Genomic DNA, 26,143 nt, shown 5'->3' on the forward strand with positions numbered 1-26,143 from the left:
ATGCCTTTGCCATTATGGTCACAGCTCATCCATTGAAACTGTGAGCCCAATAAACTCTTTCTTCTATGAGTTGCGTGGGTCTTGGTGTCTTAGCACAGCCATCAGAAAGCAAGTCATGGACTCAGACAGCCAACATGTAAACACAAAGTTTCGTTTAAAATTGTGAAGAATTCTATGAAAGAATCAACAGAATGCATTGACAGAGAGAAAGAGATCTAAAGATAAATTAGTTGGGTAACATTCTCTGAAGAGGAAGGATCTACACTGAGATGTGAAGCTTGGGAGAAGCTAGGTGAAGAGGGCAGTGTGGAGAGATCAGCAGGTGTCCTGGGAAGTAGTTTGTGATGAATGTGGACTGAAGGAGGTAGGCAGAATGCAGAGAATGGCACCATGAAGAAATGTCAAAATGGTGGATGGAGTCTGTATCACAGACAGTCATGGACACGATGGTGAGGGGCATTAGATTTTATGTCTAGTAAAATAAATCTTATAAATGAGAAATATTGCATGGTTTCTCGTTAACAAGAACTCTTGTGTTTTTTTAATACAGAAATTAGAAAAGTGAGAAAGAAATAGAACCCCCCTCCCAAGGCCATAAAAGGATCCATAAAAGGATGGTATGGGATCCTCCATTAGCATGGTGGGTACTGAGGTGGGTAGAACAGGGAAACATGAGATGCATTTTAATGGCAAAGTTGACAGAAATTTCCAAAGAATTAGCTGAGAAGCTAAGAGAAGGAAGGGAACCAAAGGCCACTGCCAGGAATCCAGTCTGAGAGCTTGGATGTGTTGGTGGTTCCACTAATGATGTGGTTAAATTGAGAAAGAAGTTGGTTAAAAGTCAAAAATGAAGAGGTTCAACTTAGAACCAGCATGTTCTCTGTGCTGGGCGAAGGAGCAGGGTGTGAAGTGGGGAGCCTGGTGACAGAGAGGGAGGGCAGAGGTCAGTCATGGTGGAGCTCCAAACCTAGAAAACATTCACATGGATGGCATCTGATACTGATGACACAAATCTCAGCTCCTGGAGGATAAGAAAAGCAAGGGCAGAAAACCAAGGCAAGGCTTTGTCCTGAAGAACTCGAGTTCGTAGAGACCCCCAAAGAACTGGTCACTGAGTGAGAGACCAAGTAGAGGTTGTATTGAGGAGGTCAGGAGAAGGAAGCTTCCAGAGGCTAATACAGAGAGAGTCATATAAAGTTGGAAAACCATCTAGTGGGCTTAGCAATGAGGAGGATGCTGGTGATGGAGAAGTTTTAAAGACAGGTTTAAAACATCTTCATCTCATGATATAATTCCTATGTAATTGAATGGATTAGCTCAAGATTATATCATTAGTGACTTTGACTTTAAGCTTTGACTATAAGCTGAGCCTGTGTATTAGGATGTCAGATAGGCTTTCTGACCCACTAGCCTAGGATAAGTAGCTCGTTAATTAGTTTTTTAAGTTGCTGAGGTGACTACATTCGGGGCTCAAGCATTTGACTTTGATCCCTGGGGCTTGATGGGCAGCCAGGCTAGCCAATCAGTGAGTGCCAGGTTCAGAGAGAGGCCTTGAATTAAAAACTTTGGTGCAGAGCAATTCAGGAAGACATCTAATACTGACTCTGGCTTGCACATGTATATATCCACACTCACCACTGCCATTATAAATGAGCGTGGATTGCACAGTGTAGGCAGTTTATTCAAAAGAATTAGACTGTGGAACTTTTCTTTTCCCTGCCCTCCACCCCAATACAGGTTTAAATAGTTTAAAAACAGGTACCCTAGAGAATTAACTTTGGGGAGATGTGCAGCAACACTATTTGACTTGTACCATATCCATAGACAAAGAAAACTAAGTCATTCAGAGTAACTTTCTAATAATAGCAAGCAAGATAGAAGCAAACCCAGACTAGACTCCTGCGCTCCTGAGTTCCGGTACTCCAGGTTAAGTCGCTTACTGACTGAGCAGGTTCTTACTAGCTGGGAGATACATTGGAACTGCTTGCCAAGATTTCATAGGCCACAGAATCCTTGGAACCTCCTTAACTGTCATTGATTCAGTTTGCACTGCTGCAGCCAAAGACGTGTGGCTGGGCATTTAATGAAGAGGGTTATTTCACTTGTCGTTCTGGAGGTTTGAGAGTGTACTGCTGGCATTTCTCGGCTCTGGTGATGGCCTCTGGCTCAGCCACAGCATGTCAGATGGCATCTGATAGAAACATATTGTAGTCGAGAATACATGGTAAAGCAGAAAGCAAGAGGCTGGAGAATGAATGACTAGGCCACTCCTTGCAGAACAACCCACTTTCACAGAACCAGCCACTGAGAGACCAACAGTAATCGCTTCATAAGGATGGTGTTCCATGATATAAAACTGTCCAGGAGATCCTACCGCGTAGAGATTTCCTCGTCTCAAAAGTACATTGCTAAAAAAAAAAAAAAAAAAAAAAAAAAAAGTACATTGCTGGGAGCTCAGTCTCCACATAGGGACACTTTGAGGCACGAATCACAGCAAACCATAAGCATTACATCATTTAATTAAAAATGGATGCACCTCCCTGGGAAAGGTATTTGGCAATATGTGTCACAAGCTTTAAAATCATTCACTCCATTCTACAGGGCATATCCAGTAAATAACCTACAATTCAGAAAAACACAAGGCTCAAGTATCTATTATTGTCGGGCAGTAAAGCAATACACAGTCATAAATACTTTATATCTCTTCTGTATTAAGTGCAAAAAAAATCAAGATATACAACATGATATTCAGTATGCCCTCAACTATATTATGAAAATAGAATGGAAAGAAATATAATAAAATATTAATGGTGGTAAGATTTGAAATAATATTTTTATAATTGTCATTATACTTTCTTTAATGTGACTGCATTACTTGTATAATCATCAAAAATGAAACTACACTTAAAAATTCATTAAAACGATGGGAAGGTATTGTTCATGTTGGCTGGAGGTGATTTAATGGCAGTCCTGGTGTTCCTTCAGTGTCTGGCCTCTGTGATAGCATTACCGTGTGCCTCTGTCTAGACATCATGTCATGAGCTTTGGAAGCTACAGCTGTGTGGCACTGCTGTCTGGACTCCTGCTTTCATCTCTGCCTGGCTTTACTGTTTCCATCCATTGTGACATCACAGCTCAGGCTGGGGACTTACAGTGACATTATCTTGACAGTTCTACAGTGAGGAGCATGGCTAACGCAAGCCCTCTTCAACCTCCAAATCTTTGGCCTGTAAATGTTTTCCATGTTTCTCCAAAACATTCTTTTATTTTAGGAGAGTATATCAGGAAAAAAAAAAGGTTCATGGCTCAAACTTTGAGCTGTCAGCATTTCTAGATGTCAAGATTATTTAATTTAGTTCTAACTAGGAATCAGGTTCAAACAAATCTCTTAAAAATGTCACTGTCCATTACCCAGAAGTTGGCTTTATTTTTTCCTTCCCTCTCTGCCCTTCTCCCTCTTCCCTCCCTCTCTGCCTCCTCCCTCCATCCCTCTACCCACTTTGTCTTCTTCCTTCTCTTCCTCCATTTTCCCCATTTCAGTACTTTCTGAACATGGGTCTATCTATGAAAGAAGGAATTCAGTAGCAATAGAGACGGGACCTGAATACCAAGGGTTTAGACTCTGGTAGAGAAAAGAATTTCACCAAGCATGCTAATTAAACACGGAGAAGATATATTGACAAAAATCAGCAAAATTGTATGGTTGTCAGGAAACTTTTCCTTCCAGTACTGTTAGCTGTGATGATACTGAGAGATACCTGTGAGATGAACACAGGGACAGCAACTGGGTTCCCTGGGTAGACACAATGAGGAAAACATACCTAGGGGAGAGTTCAGAGTGACCGCCACGGAATAAAGTCTGGTTATAAAGAAAAGTGATGATAATGGGCTTCTCACTGAACAGGCAGAAAAACTGGTGTCAAGATGAGGCCAGTGGAATCACTGAACTACAAGCTGTGGCAGGGCAGGGGCAGGGGTAGGGCCAGGGCCAGGGGCAAGGGCAGTGGGTTCCATGCAGATATGAGCTGATTCTATGGGAAATGGGAAGGGGCACAAAGAACTCACAGTGTGCCAGCATGATGGTTGATTGGAGGAAGAACAGTCGTTTGCATTCTAAATGAAAGCCCCCCTTCATTTTAGTTGGTACAGGAATCTATCACCAATTTCTGGAACTGGCAGCCTTTCTGAGTGCTTGGGGTTGAACATGAGAGGCAAATGCTCTACCACCAAATGGCATCCTCAGCCAGGCCCTGTGACTTTAGGGCCAAATGGTTTTGTTTTTATCTTATTTAGGAGGTTGAGAAGTTCAATTTAAGATATAACCATAGATTCTGTCTCTAGTAAAATAAAATAGAGACATGATATTTATTTACCTCCTAGGATGATTATAAAGATCAAATGAAATGGTCTAGGTAATGCCGCAACACACAGTACTTAAAGACAACTTTTTAGCAAATATTTTATGAATATTTTTATGTACTTTCAGTAACTATGTTGGGTAATGCTATTTTAACATAGCTTTACCAATGAGACAACAGGTTAGACATGTTAAGTACCACAAGTCTTTGAAGCCAGACCCTGGCCTCAATTTGTGTCTAACCACTGAAGTTTCTGCTTCTTTGGCTCATGAAAAACAATTTTTTCAGTCACCCTGAGGACTTTTACTCTAAAATGATAATCATTTGAGCTATTTGACATTGATAAAGATGTAATCATGTTGATGGTGCTTGTTGTATGGACTGGCTATATCTCACACGCTTGGCATCTTGTTCAAAGAACGAGTACACACAACTAGCAATGTAGTGAAGGATTTTACTCACAAGTATGGTGCAGGGTACCCTGCATGGGAGCAGCAGGCTCGGCAGGATTGCTCAAGAGCCTCAGGTTACATCCCATGGCTTCCTTTCACAAGTTCAAGAAGGCAGTTTGCTAGCGGCAGGGTTTGGTGGTCTCTACTCTCATAACTGTTGATTGACAAGTCGAAATTTGGGTCTTGTGTGCAGACATGGGTCTTGCATCCCACAGCTTTAATCATGCACATGCAATCATGCATAAACCCCTAAAATCTCATTCTGAGAACACAATTTGCCTGACTGTGTCTCCAACTAAAACCACTTTGGCTCATTTCTAGTTACAGAATGTATTGCTAGGGCAGAGAGACCAACTGCTTTGCAGGGAAAGGGATGTATGTGTTCAGCTCCAGCCATGCTGGGGCTAGCCTGTCCTTGTAAACTGCCTGTCTTGGTCATTTATTTAACCCCCCCCCCCAGTACCATATCAACCTTTAACGGGAACATGATAACTATTAGTTTATTTCTGATAAAGCATGCTTTAACCAGCAGGAAAGTGTGTACAAGTTTCTCTTTTGCTTTAGTTTTGAATCTCAAAACTGAGTCTTCTATCTTTTTTTAGGCGGGTCACCCGAGCTGTGACCCTGCAAGCAATGTCCTGTCAGTTGAGTGACTGGTACAAATGGACAGATTGTTTTCCATGTCAGGATAAAAAGGTAAGCCACCTAGAAGCACCTTAGGGTGTCACTCATCTGATTTGTGCATTAGGCATCAGTGGGAAATAGGCAGTGAGGATTATAAATCCAGGGCTCTGGGGAGACACTAGATCTGAATATAGGTGTTTGGAAACCTCAGGTACCTGGGTGGCAGAGAGGTTTGTGTCTGGCTCTCTTGTTTTTGTTTATAAGATATCATGAGATTCGGCTAATGAAAGTGTCCACGTTATGACACAGGAAAATAGCCACCATGACACAGATACACGGAAGCTCCATGAAGTTTTCTGGGTCCTAGGCAACACTTGTCCTCTGATGAGGATCATCTGGAAGGACTGCTAGATGGATTAGTGATAAAGAGCCAAGATGTCTCTTGACATGTATTAATCTCCCAAGACAACAATAATCCATTTCTACAAACATAGTAGCTTTACACAACAGACATTTGTCCTCTGGGTCCTGGAGGCCAGAGGAAAGTGAAAGAGATCTGAGTAGTGTCCTCCTGGAGACTCCAAGGGAGAGAACATGCGCTTTGCATCAGCTACTGCTTCTGATTGTCAATAGGCCTTGGCCTGTGGCTGCATCTCTCCTCCCTTCGACACATTGCTTCCTTTTCTGTGTGTCTTCCCCCCACTCTCAACCCCCTGTGTCTGCCTTCAACCTCCCTGTAAATCCTTCTTTTAAGAAAGTATGACATTTTGGGCTACTGAGAAAACCCAATTTACAAAACCCTTAGTATTTTCAGCAAAATGTTTTGCAAATAAGGGGAAATAAAAATCTTTTACAGATGCGGAGTTATACCCTTTGGTGGCTGGTACTTAACCTATTAAGCCTTCTTTTTCCTCATTTGTTTTTGTTTAGGTAGCAGATTGCACAAGGGACCCTCTTACAGTTTATATAAAAATTGAATTACTTCCTTAAACACTTAGAAAGATATATGTGTCTATGAAGTAATCCTTAAGAAATTAGATCCCGTTAATTATTTAACTAAAAGACCACCTTTGTTTCATTTATTAATAAATACGCTTCACCCTCTCAAAAGTCATCCAAATAAAGATGGGAATTTCTGGAAAGAAACATTATCTACTACATAGAAAAGGAAATTATGCTTTCATGACACAAGCCACAGGCAACAGCACAGAGAAGTCCCCCAGGGAGTATCGACACTTGCCTTCCTACAACCCACAGCCTTCATTATTTGATGGCACCTAGTAAACAGAGGACGGACAGAAATGAACCTGGAGGCATACTCCATTGTTCCGAGAGCAGACACTACAGAAAGGATGGTGATGGCATTAATAGTCACCATTTATCAAGTGCTTCCCCTGTCCCAGGTGCTGCAGTAATGACTGCATTAGAACAGTAATGCTTTACATAAACACATTGTCTAGCTTGGCTTTCACAGGCAAATGGAGGATGGGCGCCAATGTCCACTGTCAAGAGGTTGAATACTGAGAAAGATGGACCTGAGACTTAAATCTGGGCAAACTCATAGATTCAAGAAGCAACTCATAGATGCTCAACTCTGTATTCTGACTTGTTAACATTCTTGGACTTTTGCTGAGCCAAGATCCAAGACAGGGCTTAGCATCATTGTCAATCAGTCCATGGCTACTTTCCATGCACTGTAATTTGTATTATTACATATTTTATCTCAGCTGGATTCTAAACTTCTAGAAGGAGGCCATGAGACCTCACATTTCTCTCCATATCCTAGTTTTTGGCCTCCTGCTTCTACACCATTCTCTGACCCTTGTACATTTTCCACAAAGCCTTTATCATAAAAATCTAGACCCCCAAGTTGGCAATGTCTTTAAATCCTTCCTGACCTTACATCAACAAGTGCTTACTCACCTGTAGGCAAGGCTCGAGTCAGGTACTGAATGACGTCTCCTCTTTAATCTTTATATTTCCCTACATCGTAGGCATGTAGTTACTTGATGCCTATAATTTCTAGAAATGTCACTTTCCCCAAAGCAGAATCAATAGAGATAACTATTATTGGCTCAGGTTGTCAAGAACAATCCCTGAAGCAGTTATTGCAAATAGAGAGCCCTATCCATCTTCCCCTGTGACTGGAGGCAAGAAGGAGACTACCCCTATTTGGATCATATAGATGCATATTAAGTAAAGAGGAGATACCATGGAGAAAAAAGGGGGGAAAAAAACCCTGCAAAGGCGAAACAGCAATGGCCTCTAAAAGTGTACCTGAACACGTGAAGCCACTCTCCTAAGGCTGTCCTTCCTTCATTTCTTATCACTGCTCCATCTCAGTCTGAGAATTCCTCAGAGATGGTAGGCAAGGCAGGCAAATAGGCAGATGCTAAGTCATCACCTTATTTGACAAGCGCTAAGAAAGACAAGGAGATAAAGAGTACATGATCAAGTCAGGGAAGGCTATCCAGAGGAGGGAAGCCATGAACTTGGATAGATAAACACTTGAATATGTAACTGGTTGAATACGGGAAGAGATGTAAAGGGCCTTTAAAATGTGCTCGTCCCAGCCTTTCATTCCATACTTTGCATTCCTATTCGGAATTCCAGCTGACAACTGTGCCACCTTTGTCTGAACACCACGGTGCATGCTCATGTGTCCCCTTATAAGACAGCCCTGAAGGCAGCTTTCAATCATCCAACAGTTATTCCTTATGTTGAGCTGAGACCTGCCTACACGGATCTTGGCTGATTGATTGACAAGACGATGTCTGGTTCACATTCTGATTTTAGTACCGATACCGGAGCCTCTTGCAGCCAAGCAAGTTTGGAGGAACCATCTGCAGTGGTGATATCTGGGATGAGGCCAGCTGTGACAGCCCCACACCTTGTCTAAGGCAAGCACAGTGTGGACAGGATTTCCAGTGTAGAGAGACAGGTGAGTAGCATGCCAATACAACAACAGCTGCACTAGTCAAACACACTATGCAAAGTAAGTCTTCGGGAGTTGGTTACAGTGTTGACTCCTAACGGCTGGGGGTTCAGGAATGAGCCCAGTAATCTGCATTTTCAGTCAAGCTAGCAACCCATACAACTGAAAAAGCAATTGTTGTGTTTTTAAAAAGTTATGTGTATGTATGTGTAGGAGGGTGGTACGTGCATGTGTTAGCACAGGTACCCATACGGGCCAGAAAAGGGCTTCAGATCCCCTGGAGTTGAAGTTACAGTCTTTCTGACATAAGCCACCAGCTGATATGAGTGCTCAGAACTGAATTCAGGTCCTATACTGAAGTCAGGTCCTATGCAAGAGCAACACACACATTCTTAACTGCTGAGCTACCCTTATAATTTTGATTCATTTATACATATATTTTTGATTAATTAAGGAAAAGTTCAATTCACAGAAATTAATAGATTACATTTATTAAACAAATACTTACTAGGTACATAGTATGCTCTAGTCAGTGTACCATTTGCTGTTAACATGCAAATTAAAAACAATGTACATGACCTTGAGGTAGTCCTAATCTGTCTATAAGAGAGACCTACAAGAGGTCAATTATAGTATCATGGGATAGCTATTGGAGTGTGTGCAATTCTCTATCAGGGAGTACCCAAATATGTTTTAGGGACTCAGGACAGTCCTTAAAATGGCATTTGAGTTGAGATTTGGAAAATGCATGTGCAAAAATGAGAATTCCAAGACTTACAATCTTTCCAGAATCTTTGAGGCATAAAGGCTTTAGAAACAGACAGGTTGGGTGATGAGCCCCCAAGATAACCTGGAACAAGGGAGGTTACAGGGTTCAGATTGTGGCATTTGGAAGTGTGGGAACCCTTGGCAGATATAGAGTAAGAGTATGGTTTGGGACGATTGGCATTTCAGAGGATGACAGGTAGATTTGATGTGGAAGCTGGATTTGAGACTGCAAGCTGGGTGGACAGCACACAACTAGAGAATTCGGGAGGACGGAAGAGGAAGTGCAAGCAGAGAGAACAGGACAGGTAGGAGGGTAAAAGTAGGCCAGGCTCATGACTAACCAACAGTGTTGAGGAATTCGGTCCAGGAAACCCCCTCAGCCTCATATCGCTCAGGTCGCTGCCTGAAACGCCACCTGGTGTGTAATGGAGATAACGACTGCCTGGATGGCTCTGATGAGTCCGACTGTGAAGATGTCAGGGTCATTGAGGATCATTGCCGTCAGTATGAACCAATCCCAGGATCGGAAAGGGCAGCCTTGGGGTAAGTGGCCATCTTGGGGATATTCAAGAGAGGCAAATGGTTCCTTTTTCATTATGGGAATGAGGCAGAATAGACCTGTTCTGGAAGGTGCCTCTGAAGAGTTCCTGGAAGTAGCTCTTGTTTCCTGAGGGAGCTTGCACCACCCTGGTAATCTGATATCACTCACACTTTCTATCTTTTCCTATCCAAGGGTCCTCCTTCCCTGTCTACAGTCCCTCTCCTCTCAGCCCAATTTCTTTCATTTTCAAGGCTATTGTCTTCCATAAAGTCTTCCTAGATGTCCCCCAGGGCAGCTCTCCTCAGATGCATCTGACCTTTCTAACATCCTTGCTCATGGTACACTCTGGAAAGAAAGTGGGCTTCTTCGTGAGACAGAACCTTGACCCTCTTTGTTGTTTGAGTCACTTCTCAGACCACAGTTCTTCTGTTGAGCTGAAATTAGCCTCCATTCTAATTTATCTTCACCATACACCTTACATCCAGGCTCAATTGCCCACATGCCTCATGCTCTGTCTTCCTGCACATTAATCAGTTTCTTTTTCTCTAGAGTGTCTTCATTCATATCCTAATATGGTTGACTTCTTGTCTAGTGCTGTGGACTGAATTGTGGTCCTGTACAATTATGTCAGAACCCTATGCACCTAAAGTGATTACATTTGCAGACAGGGATTTGAGGGAATAATTCAGGTTGAATTATCCATAAGGATTGGTGTCCATAGAAATGGAAAAAGAGCTACTGCACTCTATTTTCACAACTGTACTGACAAGAATCTACATAAGGACACCAAAAGAGCATCTGTCTGCAGGCCCAAAAACTGGAAACCAACCTAAAAATAATCCCTTGATTTTGTCTCTAGAACTAAAGAAAAAATTGATTTCTGAAGTTTAAGGCACCAATCTGATATTTTTAAAGCACCCCAAATATCCCATTCATAGGACTGCAGGGCATGATTTCTGGAGAATCTAGGAGTGTCTCTCACCTGCTCTTGGGTATGCCTGGGCAACCATAGTCCCTACCTACAGTTCACAGAACATCTTCTGTTACTAGTCTAACATACAGCTGTCTTAGGATTTTATTGCTATGAAGAAACACTATGGCCATGGCAACTCTTATAAAGGACAAGATTTAATTGGGCTGGTTTATAGTTTCAGAGGTTTAGTCCATTATCATCATGACAGGAAGCATGGCAGCGTGCAGGCAGACATGGTGCTGGAGAGGTAGCTGAGAGTTCTACATCTGGATTTGCAGGCAGCAAAAAGAGCCAGTAAGTCACTAGGCCTGGCTTGAGCTTCTGCAACCTCAAAGCTCACCCCCAGTGGCATACTTCCTCCAACAAGGCCACGCCCACTCCAACAAGTCCACACCTAGAATAATGCCACTTCCTATGAGTCTATGGGGGGCATTTTCATATGGACCACCACAGCAACCATCAGGGATGGAGACAACTATTGTGGCTACCAGTGGAGGTACAGAATTCTTAGTCATCTCAGTCTTCCAATGTCCCCAGTCCAAGAGCTAGCTCATGGCAATAGTCTGGTGTTGCTAGATTCCTGCTACTTTGTCTTTGCCTTTGGCCTTGTCCTCTAACTAGAATATCAGCTCCTTGAAGACAGACTGTGTAGGACTCAGTCTCCCTCTCTGCTCTTTGTCAGTGTATTCAGTGTTCTCGCTTCTCACTGACTTTAGGCTGCCTTGACGCATATCAGTGTGACCAGCTGCCTCTTCACAAAGGTGATTGGATGAGGAATCAATTGTCACAAGTGATCTGATCAGGTTACAACCCATCTTGGGATACTATGAGCTCTCAATCACAAGGCTTAATTGCTCTTGAAGCCCCAGCCCACTCACCAGATGGGTTTGGATCCTGTACTCCCTGTAGACTCAAGGTGCAATGCAGAGCACAGTGTTTCTTTTCATTAGGATGGCCATAGCAATTCACCCTCACCTGGTGGCTAAAACAGCAAATGTACTGCATTACAGCCCTGAAAACTAGAAGTCTGAGAATACAAGTCAGCAGGGCTGGTTTCTTCTGAGGGCGTCTCCTTGGTTTTTCATGGTCTCAGGCATGCCTCTATCCTAGCTTTAACTTTATTCCCTGGGTTAAGGCCTTATTGTAGTTTTAACCCAATTACTTCTTTAAGGGACCCATCTTCAGCTGACGTCACATTCTATGATTCTGATACTTAGAATACCAACCTGAGCATTTAGAGCAAAATTTAGTCCTCAGCACAATCAAAGGGGATTCCTGTCCACTTAGAAAGTGGCTGTGGTGAACAGAGTTGAAGTATGGAATGTTGAAGTAAAAAAAAAAAATATCCTCCAACTGACAAAAAACATTGCAGACTGCAAAGCTGCTCTCTTGTGATTCTGAGAGTTCTGATACACTTCCTGAATAGTATGTTTCTCTCACACCGAACACAGAAACCAGTGAAATGGACCTATCTTCAACAAACAGTTGACATTTTGATGTAACTGTACTTTTCAAGGTCTTAGGAAATTTTTGATATCTTATACTAATTTAAGAATTTCCTAGTTTCAATTTTTATGTATTGATAAATTCATTATATATATATATATGTATATATATATATATATATATATATATATATATATATAGAGAGAGAGAGAGAGAGAGAGAGGCAAAAACTGTCTTCATGTGCTCCATCTTCATGCTAGAAGCAGACCCAGTGGCTCTTTGTCCCTTCCCTCCCTAGAGCTGACCTCGATAAGATGCAGTGCAGGATTTCCAACTTACCTTTAAAAATAGATTAACACCATATACTGCCTAGGAAGCAAGCCTCTATGATTATGCCTTTTAGATGCAGGGAATTTAGATGTTAGGGAAATTGGATTGTGACATGCATACTGTTAACCCCTTTTTGTTCTTAGTTACATGTTTTTCCTATGACACATTTTGATTATGTTTCTATCTCCTCTGCCAACTCATCCAAGATCCCCCCCCTACTTCCTCCCCATCCAATGTTATGTCCGCCTTTTTCAAAAACAAGAAAAATAATGGGTTTTTGTTAGACACCTTGAACACTACGTGACATTTGAAGATTTCTTCTTCAAGCACATATTATGTATACCGTTTTTAAAAAGGGATGAAGTACTGCAACAAGGGTTAACAATAGAGTGAAGGCAGAAATCCTCTTGTCTTTTTAAATAAAGTTTTATTAGGACACAGCTTTCACCTTAAAACGGCAGAGTTAAGTAGCAGCGGTTAGGGCCCATATCCTGCAAAGCCCGATATAGTTACTACCTTTATACAAACATGCTTGCTGACTTTTGTAATGTAATCATAGAATATATACTTTAACAATCTTTCACTGAAAGATGGCCAGATATTTTTCCAGCCTGTTAGCTACCTTTTCTCAAAGCTGCAACCAAATTATTTTCAAGAAGCATCTTAGGGGAGGAGCCACTAATTTTGGCTCATGGTTCAGGGTACAGCCCATCTTGGGGGGTGGGAGTCTGGGCAATGGGGGTGTCTTACAGATGTGATGGTAACATCATGAGGCTACTTGCTCATCTCTTGATGGATTAGGAAACAAAAAGAGGGACCACATACCTCCAAGTCCATCCCACAACTCACTTCCCCAGTCACAGCCCCACATAAAATGTTTTACAACCTCTCAAAAAAGTTCCTTCAACTGAGAACTAATCATTCAGACATGAGTCTGTGGAAAACATTGCCCATTTGAACCATAACTCCCATTTTCTCTCTTAGAAACAGTGCTGCAATGACTATCCTGGTCCGTGTGTCCTTTGTGCACATGCGTAGATTTCTAAGAGGGTAGAATTCTTACTACACTTTTCATTTCCACTGGAGCCTTTCCAAATGTAGTAGGCTTAATGTTTACATACAATTTTGAGGCTGACTGTTGCTCTGAGGTCTTATTTGGTGTGTATCAGAGGCTGTGCTTTTAAACAACGAACAGAAACTTGCTCAGTGGATGGCAGATTGAAACTTCAGGATGGGGATAAAGGCACAGAAACAGAATTTAGTGCCAAAAACAACTTGGGGAGAAATCCATTGTGACTATAGATAGGCAAATTACTCTTTCTTTCTTTCTTTCTTCTTTCTTTCTTTCTTTCTTTCTTTCTTTCTTTCTTTCTTTCTTTCTTTCTTTCTTTCTTTCTTCCTTTCTTCCACTTCAACTTCTGCATTTGCCAAGTTGTCATGAAATCTAAAGTTAATGTATGTTAAACATCTAGTTTAGTATGTATTTAATTGATCATAGCTATTATTACATGACTTTTATTAATAAGAAAAGAGACATAGAAAGGAAATGAAGACGGGCATTCACATACATTGAATTGATAAGGCATGTCAGGCGCTATGTAATTATCGGCTTATTCTTTGAGGTAGATTGTAGCCACAGTTTATCTTTTGTTCCTCTTTGGCCTTTGTGCCTGTCACAGAGTGCATGAACAGTCACATGAGTGCCACACAGAAGGTAAGTATCAACTGCCAGGAACACAGGGGTTAGGGGGAAGCACTGACTAGAACGACTCAAAAGACAACTTTTGAGTTGAGTCTCAAAGGCTACTTAAGAATTTAGGAGGCAGGAAGAAGCAGTACTTTTACACAAGAGACATTTCTGTCCAGTCTTAGAACTCTTAATCATTCCTGATGTCTACACTATGGTGACAAAGTTACAGTTAGTTAGAGTAAGTGGCAGAGCTGGAAATTACCCAGGGATCTCCCTGATAGTCACCGTGTGCACATTTGTCATTCCAGGCTGCCTCAAAGACAGTGAATTTTCTAAAGATTGGAGCCTTACACATATATGGTTATTCAAATTCACTTTTTAGTAGCAGAACCTTTTCCTGAACTAATACTAAAATTAGCAGCAGAGGATATCCATCATGGTTAATTTTCTATGGCTATGATTAAAACAGCACGACCAAGGCAATTATAAAACCAAGTGTCTCACTTGGGGCTCATGATTCCAGAGGGTTAGAGTCATGACCTCTCATGGTAGGAAGCATGGTGCTGGAGTGGTAGCTGAGAACTTACACTTGATCCACACGAGGGAGAGAGAACTAGACTAGAATGGTGTGGGCTTTGGAAACCTCAAATCCCATCCCCAGTGACATACCTCCTCCAACAAGGCCATGCATCCTAATATTTCCTCAAATAGTTCAAAACACTGGGAAACAACCATTTATATATATGAGGTAATGGGGCCATTCTCACTCAAACCATGACAGTGTCTATTCAGTGTGATATATGCCAAGCCTGTCTATGATACTTCAACATGGATTCCGTGTAGCTAACTCTAGGAGGGAAGTACTTTTACTAACTGCTGTTAACAGATGACTAAAGTGGGGCAGAGAGACGAGATGATTTGCCTGTGCTCACACAGCTGTCTGTGGCACTAATTTAACTGGCTTCTATGCTTGGATTCTTAAAAAACAAAAAACAAACAAACAAACAAAAACCATGCCCATTACCCTGTAACTTAACAGATAATCAGAACTGCCTCCTAAGGACACTGGTCCAGATGCTCTGGCTAACAGCTACCTGGGACCCAGGCCCAGTCCAGCTAGTCTTTCAGCATTGACTACTTGAGGGAACCCCAGGGCTCCATCAAAGTACTTGGTAAAAACCACCTCTCAACCTACTAACTACAGTATGTTCTAGAGCAGTGTGGTTCTTTACCTATAGGTCCTGACGCCCACAGGAGTTGCCTATGGGATATCCTGCATACCAGATATTTTCATGATAATTTCTAGCAGTAGCAAAATTACAATTATAAAGTAGAAAAGGAATAATTTTATAGCTGGGGATCACCACAACATGAGGGACTGTATTAAAGGGTCACAGCATTAGGGAGATCGGAAAACAAAGGCATTTTCTTTGCCTTTGAAAAGATTTTTTTTTTCAAGATTCTGCTTTTCCAACTTAGGTACAACATCCTGACTCAAGAAGAAGCCCAGAGTGTTTACGATGCTAAGTATTATGGGGGCCAGTGTGAGACTGTGTACAATGGAGACTGGAAAAAGCTGCAGTACGACCCCACCTGTGAGCGCCTCTACTATGGGGAGGATGAGAAATACTTTCGGAAGCCCTACAACTTCCTTAAGTACCACTTTGAAGTAAGTCTGATGGAGGCGGTATAGGATGAGATGGCAGAAGCCACCTGTCCAGGGAGATAGCTTGCTCTGAAGGCTTTTATTTTCCATAGGGTTTGAGGTGACTGAAGGCTCCTTCTGGCCTGCTGCACATGTATGTTCATCGTTGAAGGTGATGAGATGGGAGTGTAGGGGAGCCATAGTGCATACACATTGACCCACCTGCTCAGCCTTGGCTCCATTTCCAAACTAGTGAAACAGACTTGGGATGCCTTCTCCAGCCCCATCCGACAATGTGGCTCTGTTAAACTCTAACTACAAAGGATTGTGAACAACTCATTTGCCCTTTCTCCCCGGGCCACTCTCCTAATCTGTGAGGTGGGACTAAGACACGGAGGGGTGGAGTTCTGACACATGGCCCCTCTACGGGCTTCACCAAGAGTGCTTTATATCTATCGTTTTCAATTTTTTAAAAATATGATTTTGCAGGCTGGAGAGATGGCTCAGCGGTTAAGAGCACTGACTGCTCTTCTGAAGGTCCTGAGTTCAAATCCCAGCAACCACCCATAATGAGATCGGATGCCCTCTTCTAGCATGTCTGAAGACAGCTACAATGTACTTACATATAATAATAATAATTAAATCTTTGGGCTGGAGTGAGTGGGGTGGAAGCGAGCAGAGGTCCTGAGTTCAATTCCCAGCAACCACATAATGGCTCACAACCATCTATACAGCTACAGTCTCATATAAAATAAATAAATAAATAAATAAATAAATATTTAAAAAACCAAAAAAAAATTAAGCTGCCCTTTTTTTAAAAAAAAATGATTTTGTTTTCAACAAAGTCTTCTTACAGCTGGGTAAGTAAGTGGTAGTGCATCCCTTTAATCCTAGCACTTGGGAGGCAGAGGCAATCTCAAAGTAGTTCAAGAACAGCCCAGGCGATACAAAGAAACCCTGTTTCTCCCTACTCCACCCCCAAATCAAAACTGCTTTGAAACAGCTGATGGTCTCACTTTCCATTTCTAAACCTCTGTGGTTTCCCAGTCACTCAGAACATTGAGTGGCTCACAGTACATTTCAGAACCAGTTCAAGGCCACACGTTTTCTTACCGTCAACCTGTGGGGAAGTGTTCATACTGCAATCTCACGGAAAGCTTGCTCTGTGTGGCCAGATCTATGTATGTTCTCCTACTTAACCATCATAGCAGTAACATGAGATTCACACGTCAGTGTCCCTTTTAGATATTAGAAGGAAAACACAAAGGAATATAGTCTCAGTCCTAAAGTAGTTGGCACCAGTCCAGCACCAGTTGGCAGAGACAATATTCTCACCAGATCTACCCAAACTAAGACCAAGTTATGTATCACTCAGGACAGAGGACATATACACTCCATGTATGGAGTTGTATACATAGATCTGCACACATCTACAAGGGCAGATGGAATAAGCAATTGTCTACAAACAGCCTCCCCACTCCAAGATGTGTTGAGAGAAAAGTATTGATGGAAGGTACTGACATGGGGTCTGTTTTTAAGACATCTGCTTCTCTAGTTTGGTGGTCCACCTCTGTTGGACCTCTGAAGAGCTAAGCTGAAACACACTGATGTCATTTTCCTACTTTCAAGGAAGACCTGGGGTTTGTGTGCCAGGCAATGTGGGATAGGTTAGCTGGAGTCAGGGCTCTGGAGTCTTTATGGCTAATGTACCTGTCCATCTGTCTGAGCATCCCAGACGCTCAGGGATCACTGCAGCACAAGCTCTCAGGCTCACAAGCTCTGAAGTTGTACGTCTATTGCTCAAATATAGGATAAAATACTGGCCTGGCTTAAGTCACCTGGGAAATGCAACCTTGCTGAGTGTGTGGAAAGAAATAACTGGACATTTGTGAGCAGCCTCACTTATTGGGTCTATTACTTTCCACCTGGCCTTCTTGACCACTTTCCATGTAGGTCAACGCCAAGTCCTCTAGATTTCAGCATTTCTTTGTAGTTAAAGCAGGGGGGGGGGGCTTCACAAATGATGAACACCCCTTCACTTTCAAGAAAGTCTGTCCTTTGAACATAATGTTTTAACACAACTGTCTACATGCAGGAAAAGCAGGTGTGTATGTAGTGCGTGAATAAATATTTCAGAAGTTCCACTTAACACAAAGTAGAACATTGTTGGATTTTCTCTATTTTAGTGAGGATCAATCTGATGCATGGATTCGCTTTTGAAAGGAATCTTCAGGCATCTTACAAACCAAAGAACCTGACGGCACACATGAGTTAAGAATCAGGCACAAAGCTAACATCTAGTTTTCTCTTTTCAGGCCCTGGCGGATACTTCAATCTCCTCAGAGTTTTATGATGATGCAAATGATCTTTTTTTTCACATAAAGAATGGCAAGTCCTTCTCAGCTGGTGTAACCATCGGCGTAGCCCCAACAAAAAGTCCTGTCTCAGTAGAGGTGACTGGATCCGGGTCCAAAGCATCTTTATTCCTGAACAAGTTAGACAAGTATAATGAGAAGGTATTAAAACATAAAGTCTGTGTCTCTCAATATCCCATAATCTATACTGAACACGTATTACCTTAATTGCATTAACAAGTACAGTAGCAATTGAACCTTAATTTGCTTGTGTAATTGGAAACGTCTGATCAGTGGTGATCGTGTTTGGTTTTTATTATGCCTTTACACACAGACTCATCATCACAAATGGAGTAGAGCTGCATTGTGAGACTAGAATGCCTATCATTCTGCCCCTCCTCCAGTCTTTGCACGTTTACCTAGAACATGTAGGAATGATACATAGAATGGTTAGATTAAAGAAGACCAGCTAGATGTTCTTAATTTGACTTACTAGGTTTCTAAAACAAGACCCCCCTCTCATAAAATGGATAAGAAGGTTTGTATGCTCATCTGTCTACCAGACATTTGCCACTCAGTACCTATTCTGTGTGCAATACTGTGAACAAGACCTGGGTGGGCAAAGAACAGAGGGGAATACATGGGAGAAGTCTTTCCTACACTGGTATCTAAGAAATGCTTGTCAAATCTAACACTGTATTATTATGTGTTGATGAACTTGTGTTTCTTTCCATTTATTTATTTATTTATCTATTTATTTATCTATTTATTCATTTGCCTCCTTTGGATGCTGTCGGAAGAGATATGGCTTCATGAGAGTGTCTACAAAGATACAGACTGCACAGTTTAAGATGAGAAGGAACAATATTGTGCTGGATGAAGGAATGCTGCAGTCATTAATGGAGCTCCCAGAGCAGTTCAACTATGGCATGTATGCCAAGTTCATCAATGACTATGGCACCCACTATATCACATCTGGAACCATGGGTGGCATTTATGAATATGTTATGGTGCTTGACAAAGAGAAAATGAAAACTGAAGGTAAGTAGATCCAGAGCTACATACACAGTGGGCAGGCAGCACACACAGAAGGACATGTGTCTTAGTTTCATTTGTTGCTTCTGGGATACAATACCCCATCAAAAGCAACTTAGGTGACAGAGGATTTAACTCACAGCTTCAGATTCTGGTCTACTGGGGAGAATGACAGTGGCTGGACCTTGAGACAAAGGGTCAAATTGCATCTATAGTCAAAAGGTCAAGAGAAATGAATGCAATCAATACTTATGCTTATATATACCCAGATAGAACTCCAGATTCTACCAAAGGGATAGTTTACCCACAGTGGGCAGGTCTTCCCTTTCCAATTAAAATAATCAAGATAATCCTTCATAGATGTACCCACAGGCTAACTTGATCTAGACAACCTCTTATTTGACTTCACCAGTAATTCTAGACTGTGTCACGTTGGCAGTTAAAATGAACCACCACAGCATGCTGTTAGTGTCTACTGATTCTGACTTTGAGATAGTGTGTTGTCATTTCCAGGGAGGCAAGGGTCATTAGAATGTCTTGCTAAGTAGTACCACAGGGAGAGGTTGAACTCAGACTAGCTTGGTCCCCTAAACTGTGTTCTTCCTATACCCTTACAGTTACCTCGTCATAAAGAATGAATTTGGGGAGTTTTTGTGAAAACTTGTTTTGACTATAGAGTTCTTGGTAAAGAAACTTCTTTGCAGTTAGTCAGTTAAACCTAAATTCATTTGTCCTTAGTCTCTCTCTTCCATCCTCTCTCTCCACCACCACCCTTCTGTGATAGGTTGAACGTTCATTTTTTACTTATGACACCAACTTCTGGATTAGTCTTTCCAATTGCTTTTAGCGGTTGCCACCAACAGATAAATACGTCACAGATCAAATGATTAACATCCTGAAAGATGAAGAGTAGTGTCTGAAAGCCTTTGCATGCCAGCATCAGCCTTCATGACTCTCATTTAACCCATATGACAGTGGTTCTCACTGTGAGCTCAAAGCCAGCCACACCACACCACCTAATAACTCATCAGAAAGATGACTTCTCAACTTTCACCCCAGCCCTGAAGGAAACACTACTGCCGTATACTCAGGCTGTGATCACCCTACCCAATAACTCATTAGAGAGGCGGATTCTCAAGCTTTTGCCCCAATCCTAACAAAGGAAGCTTTATTGGAGGGTACACTCAGTTGTCTGAGTTTTCACATGACTCTGCATGTGATTCTGGTGCCCCCTACAGAGAACCACTGACCTAACCCATAGCAATCATAGGCTGTAAGATCCATCCCTATTGCAAAACCAAGTTCACATGCCCAGTTTTAAGATGCCAGGCTGTCCACTCCTCTTCTTCAACCTGCTCATATAAAGGACACACACTTTAGTTTTGAAATAATTTTCCATCTCCTAGTATTTCTTCCCCCTCTAGATAGCAACATCAGTGAAAGCAAGAACCTTGTGCCCTAGGCTCTTCTGACTCTTTAATGCTCACACAGGCCCAAGACAAAGCAAATGTACAAAGCAAGATAGGAAGTATTAACTCAGACTCTTGGCTAGCCTAGCTCATTTTTAATTTGTTCTTCTATGTATGTACTTTTTTTTGGGGGGGGGGGATAATGCAAGGTATGCTTCTGAAAGTTTACTATACTTGTGCCTAGGATATAATGGTGCCCATTACCCATTATTTTGCAAACTGCGGGTTGCAATGCAGTAACGGGTATCAAAATCAGTGCACAGATTACAAGGACATTTTTGAATAGCATCAATAACAAAGGATAAAACCTAAAACAGAATAGTAGATGTTAGGAACCAACGACAAGTCATTGATTTGGGAAAACTTTTCCAGTTAAATAAAGATATATATATGTGCACTGTCATACTGAAATACAAAATGTAAAATAATCTTTTACATAAGATTATTGTAAAAAGAGCTTCAAAATCTATTTAAGTGAGTCCCTTTTCAAGTAATTCAAAAAAGCAAGAGAGGAAGGAAAAAGAATCAACATTATTGAGCAAGTATTAAATTCCCCACATAACTCCTTATCTTCTCATTTAATTTTGTAACAACACATAGAGGATAGTGTTGTACAAATGTTAGCCACAAGAGCACTGAGGCTCATCTGGGAAGTGAATTACTTTGCCCAAGGCTACAGGGATCTGACCTCAGGGCCTTGGCCCTATAGTGTTTCTCTTGTGGTTTAGGCTCCTATCTTTAGTGTTGGGTTACTAATGAGTTGCCTCGGGTATCTGGTGCCCCTCCTCTGTAAAATAATGTAGGGCAGAAATGGGCTTCCAAAGTGGTTAATATTCAAAAGGAGCCCACCGACAAATTGTCCCGGGATAATTACCTCAGCTCTGTTTATAGAAAACCATATGTCGATAATAGCACAATTTGCTATTTGTGAAGGGCTGATTTTCTATAAATCCAAAAAGTTAGTGTTGCTTTTTCTATAAATATGGAAATGTGCTAATCATCACCTCATCTGCTGGAGACCGCTAATAAATCAGAATGTCATTTACATATTAACCTACAAAGAACAAAACCATCTCTACCTTCTTTCCCTTTGACAAACAGCAGCGTGAACGCCCTTTCCCCTATCTGATGTCTGGCTGTTTTCTTCTGCCTTCTTTTCCACCCTACCCACCCCGCTCCCCCCAGACCCCACATTCCCTTTCTTGCTAGGTATATGTCTTTTTTTTCTCTCTCTCTACTTCTTCTTTGTCCCTGCCCTTTTCACCTTCATGATCTCTACGGCTTTAATTTATATTCTATTAAGTACGGTTTCCGTTAGACATTCTAAGAGGGGCACACTCATGGCTGACCTTGGTTTGGGACAATTTCAGTAAACATACTGCTCTGCCATGGCGACTCCTTTGTCCTTGGGTTTGCCTCAGATCCTTTCTGGGTTTGTCCCAGAGGATGCACAAGGCTGTTTTCTTCTAATATGTCCTTTAGATCAAATGCTTTTCCCCCAAAGATAGCATGGCACCATGCTTCAAACATATATATATATATATACTGCATTTGGGGGAGGCAACATAAGACTCCATTGTGATCCTAAACCTTCTTTAAGGGCTTCACGTGGCTACCCACTGCAGGAATCATTATATCTGTGGCCTGAATTTGTGGATCTGGATATGTTTTTGTTTCCTTCTTTGACACTCCCTTTGTCTTGGGCTGGGAGCATGCTCTCCATTCTGACTTGTCTGGAATGTGGTCACGTTGCAGACAGGTCCCCTGACATAGGTCACACACTTCACTGACCCTATTCTGATGTTTTTGTTTCTTTTTTTTTTTTTTTTTTTTGCTTCCTCTCCATTCATGTTCTCTTTCTGATGCTTCCTTCCCTGGACAGACATCAGCTCACCGTTGTAGCCCTTGTGTAGGTGCCACCCACCCTGGCCTGCCTCTGCCCTTTCCTCACCGTTTCTGTTTGTTCATATATTTACTGTGTCTGTATTGTATACCAGGTGCTCTTTATTATTGCAAATCCTAAATCCCTTACCTTCCTAGTGAGACTTCTTGGCTTTCTTCCAAAGTACAGGTAGACATCTGACCTCCTGGCTCTGTTGCAACCTCCTGCATGAGTTCAATGGGCTTTTTTTTTCCTTTCATTTATTCTCTTGCTTTCTGGTCATCATCTCTGTTCTATTGAATTCTATGTAGCAGGCTCATTTTAACCCAGGCTCTTCCTATTGCTTGTCCCCTTTGTCTCAGCTGCCCCTCCCTCTGAGGTTTTCCATGGCAGTGTTCCTGCTACTCAGGCCTCAGTGTCAAAACCAACACTTCTGAGAGGCCCATCTTGACCAGGGAGGCAAGGCCCTCTTCGTTATGTGGCTCTATCTTAAATTTAGGAAATCATTACCCACTCCTTAGTTGACTTGTGCTAGCCAGCTTCTGTGTGGCTGTGATAAATACCATGACCAAAAGTAGTGTGGAAAGAAAGGACTTACTTGACTTACTGTTCCACATCACAATCCATCACTGAGGGAAGCTCTAACAGGAACTGAAGCAAACACAACAAGGAACACGGCGTACGGACTTGCTCCTCCTGGCTTTCTCAACCACCCTTATGTAGCACAGGCCCACCTGCTCAGGGAAGGCACTGCCCATAGTGGGCAATAGGCAATTAAGAAAATGTCCCACAGATGTGCTAACTTTATGTAGGCACATCCTCATTTGAGGTTCCTTCTTCCCAGGTGACTCTAGTTTGTGTCGAGTTAATAAAACACACTACCACATGGATATACTTGTTTGTTTATGGTCTCCCTCTTTCTGAAATGTGAGCATAGGCAGGCACTTCTGCTTTGTCATTTTCTGCAGATTTATTTCCCAGCACAGTGCATGGACCATAGCAGGGATCTAATGACTGGTGCTGAATCCATCATCTGTCAACCCATCTACCTACTACCTATCACCTATGTACTTATCTATGAATCTATGTATGTGTGTATGAATCTGTCTGTCTGTCTGTCTGTCTGTCTACCTATCTATCTAATCTGATCTTCCTCAGTACAAACAGGTATATTTTCCATATCAAAGTCATCCATTTGAAACATGAATGTGCCCTATCCAGGATGTCTAACAGAAGGGGCACTTAATGGAACATAAGTTCAATTCATAGAGCTCAAAGATAAGGTACCAACAAAATTGCAAATTATGATAAGGACCGTATATAAGAGAACATTAACAGGGTGTAGAAATGAGAATGACGGCATGCATTGGCAAAGAACACTCACTGTGTGTTCAGAGATAGTCTCTCTGAGGAGATTAAAATCTAAGCCATGCTAAGAGGTAAAGTATAATGAGGAGATACCAAAGCAGGAGAGGGCATTCTGGGCAAAGTGAGTGGCTTTGAGAAAGACCCTGCAGGTGGAAGACGTGTAAGCGGCTTCAGAGTAAAAGGAGGCATGCGTGCTGAAGCCTTTTAGCAAAGGGAAGAATATCAGGAAAGGACTAAGGTTTTAAGAGGTGGTGCCTGGAGAGATAGCTAAGCCACAGAGCATATACTGCTCGTGTAGAAGACCCGAGTTCATGTCCCAACATCCATGTTGGCCAGCTCAACACTTCCTGTAACTCCTGCTCCAGGAGGAGCTGATACTTCTGGCTTCTCTGGGTACCTATATTCATGCTCCCATACTCACATACAAACTGTCATATATATGTATATATGTTAAAAGCAATAAACAACATTTAAAACTATAGAAAGCCTCTCAAAGACCCCTTGACAATAGAAAGAAGGGTGGAGCATATCTGCAATGACATGGATGTCCATCTGGGTGCAATACGGTCTGACCCACTTGACTATAGACTGTTTGGCTGCTCTGTGGATCACAGATAGAAAGCAGTGAGGGTGGACTCGGGGAGATCACTTAGAGGCTTTTGCTGAGTTTGTGAGGGAGATAAAGAAGTGAAGTAGAAGAACATGACAGATCTGGGTCATGTGACAGTGAATCTTGGTTGGATTAAGACATGCTTAGGACATTAGTCTTTGATGGTATTGTCAGAAACGACCACAGCTGTCCTCTCACCTTGTGCAATCATCCTCTGAACTCCCCAGCTTCCTAGAACTGACAGGTAGGAAGTGACCAACCTTTATTATGTCACCATCCCAGGTAACTTCACATGAGTTTTCTCATTCATCAGTGATCCTGGGAAATCTGTTTTCTTAGTTTTAGCAGGTTAAAAGTACTTTCTGAGTTAAAATCCGCATTTACCTTTCCATGACAGTTGCCTGTATAAGGACTCCCAGTCTTTCAATACCGTTGGCTTCCTCTCTGTCTCCCCATCCATCACTGGTTACCACTCCTGTGTTCACAAACTCTCTCTACCTCCCCTGGGTGTCCACTTCTACCACTGATTGTGCTGCTTTCTGCATTCTCTGTCCGTCTCCCCAGGGACAATTAGATGAAGAAAGTGGCAATGGTGGATGGATATCCCACAAATGGCGTTGGGAATGAATGATGTGGCAGTGGTCTGCTTTAGTCCTTCTTTTTAGTTAAGGACTTGTGACATTTGTTACTATGCAGTTTGTGTGGTGGTGTCGGCACTCAGAAGACTGATGGAAAAGGTTTGCCAGGTTTGGTCTATGTAGAGAGAGTCTATCCCAAGAATAAGGGAGAGAGGGTAGACAGTGTGAGAATTAACCAATACAGCAGTGCCTAAAGCACTATGATAAATAAGGTACCATCCAAACAGTAGTTACTGTTGTGAACTGGTATTTCATGTGGGCTCAGTCAGATACAAAAGGCATCTGAATTAAGAAACAGACCTATTGTGGTAGCAAAGAGTCTAAACACTTAAGTCAAAAACCCGGGGTGGGGGGGGCAGTCTCCTTCTAGGTGACTCTGACCAATTACTACCAGAGCTCCTTTCACTTCTCAGCTTCAAAGCCTAAATGAGGATGGCAGTAAAGGTTTATTCAAGAATGATTTCATGAACATGATAACATGGTAAACATTCAATAGATATTTCCCCCTTTAATGCAAGATATTGATATGATTATTTAATTGATCAGTTAAAATCATGGGACTAGTTATTCATTAATTGTGCCATTCTGAGTAGAGTACTTAATCACACAAAATCCAATTTCATCTGTAAGCTGGATATATTATCCTTCCCCCTCATGGTTAAGGATGGGCAAATGAACTTATTTGTAAAGAACACTTAGAGTAGTGCTCAGACTCCAGTAAGTGCTCAGAAAATGTTAAAGTCAGATCTGGAAGGCAGCTATACGAACTGCTAGACCACCAACTCCTCCAATAAAATCAGCTCTGAATCAAACTGCCGGGCTGTGTGTGTGTCTGCCACTTATCAGCCCTGTGGCCCACAGACACATTTATTAATGTTTCTGAACTGCATGTCCCTTCTCTTCCAAATGAGACAATGAAAGATGCACTTTATAGATTCGTTTTACTAGTTTATTTTTATTTATATATGTATTGGTGTTCTCTCTGCACGTATGTCTGTGTGAGGGTGTCAGGTTTCCTGGAACTG

General features: G+C 41.9%; 1 protein-coding gene across 3 annotated transcripts in view; it reads left to right on the forward strand.

Moving 5' to 3' along the window:
• Window positions 1-26,143, forward strand: part of C8a (complement C8 alpha chain) — a 62,431-nt gene that overhangs the window by 4,982 nt on the left and 31,306 nt on the right. For 2 of the 3 annotated variants that reach the window (XM_085839127.1, XM_085839126.1), the window contains exons 2-7: window positions 5,413-5,506; window positions 8,231-8,375; window positions 9,485-9,680; window positions 15,597-15,786; window positions 18,078-18,278; window positions 18,917-19,157. In XM_085839127.1, the coding sequence (XP_085695253.1) occupies window positions 5,444-5,506; window positions 8,231-8,375; window positions 9,485-9,680; window positions 15,597-15,786; window positions 18,078-18,278; window positions 18,917-19,157 (1,036 nt within the window). In that variant the 5' untranslated portion in view covers window positions 5,413-5,443. The remainder of the gene's footprint in view (window positions 1-5,412; window positions 5,507-8,230; window positions 8,376-9,484; window positions 9,681-15,596; window positions 15,787-18,077; window positions 18,279-18,916; window positions 19,158-26,143) is intronic. The other variant, XM_021159829.3, reaches the window with a different exon arrangement.

This window comes from Mus caroli, unplaced genomic scaffold, assembly GCF_978045245.1.
Source record: "Mus caroli unplaced genomic scaffold, Mus_caroli_1 scaffold_6, whole genome shotgun sequence".
Taxonomy (NCBI): domain Eukaryota; kingdom Metazoa; phylum Chordata; class Mammalia; order Rodentia; family Muridae; genus Mus; species Mus caroli.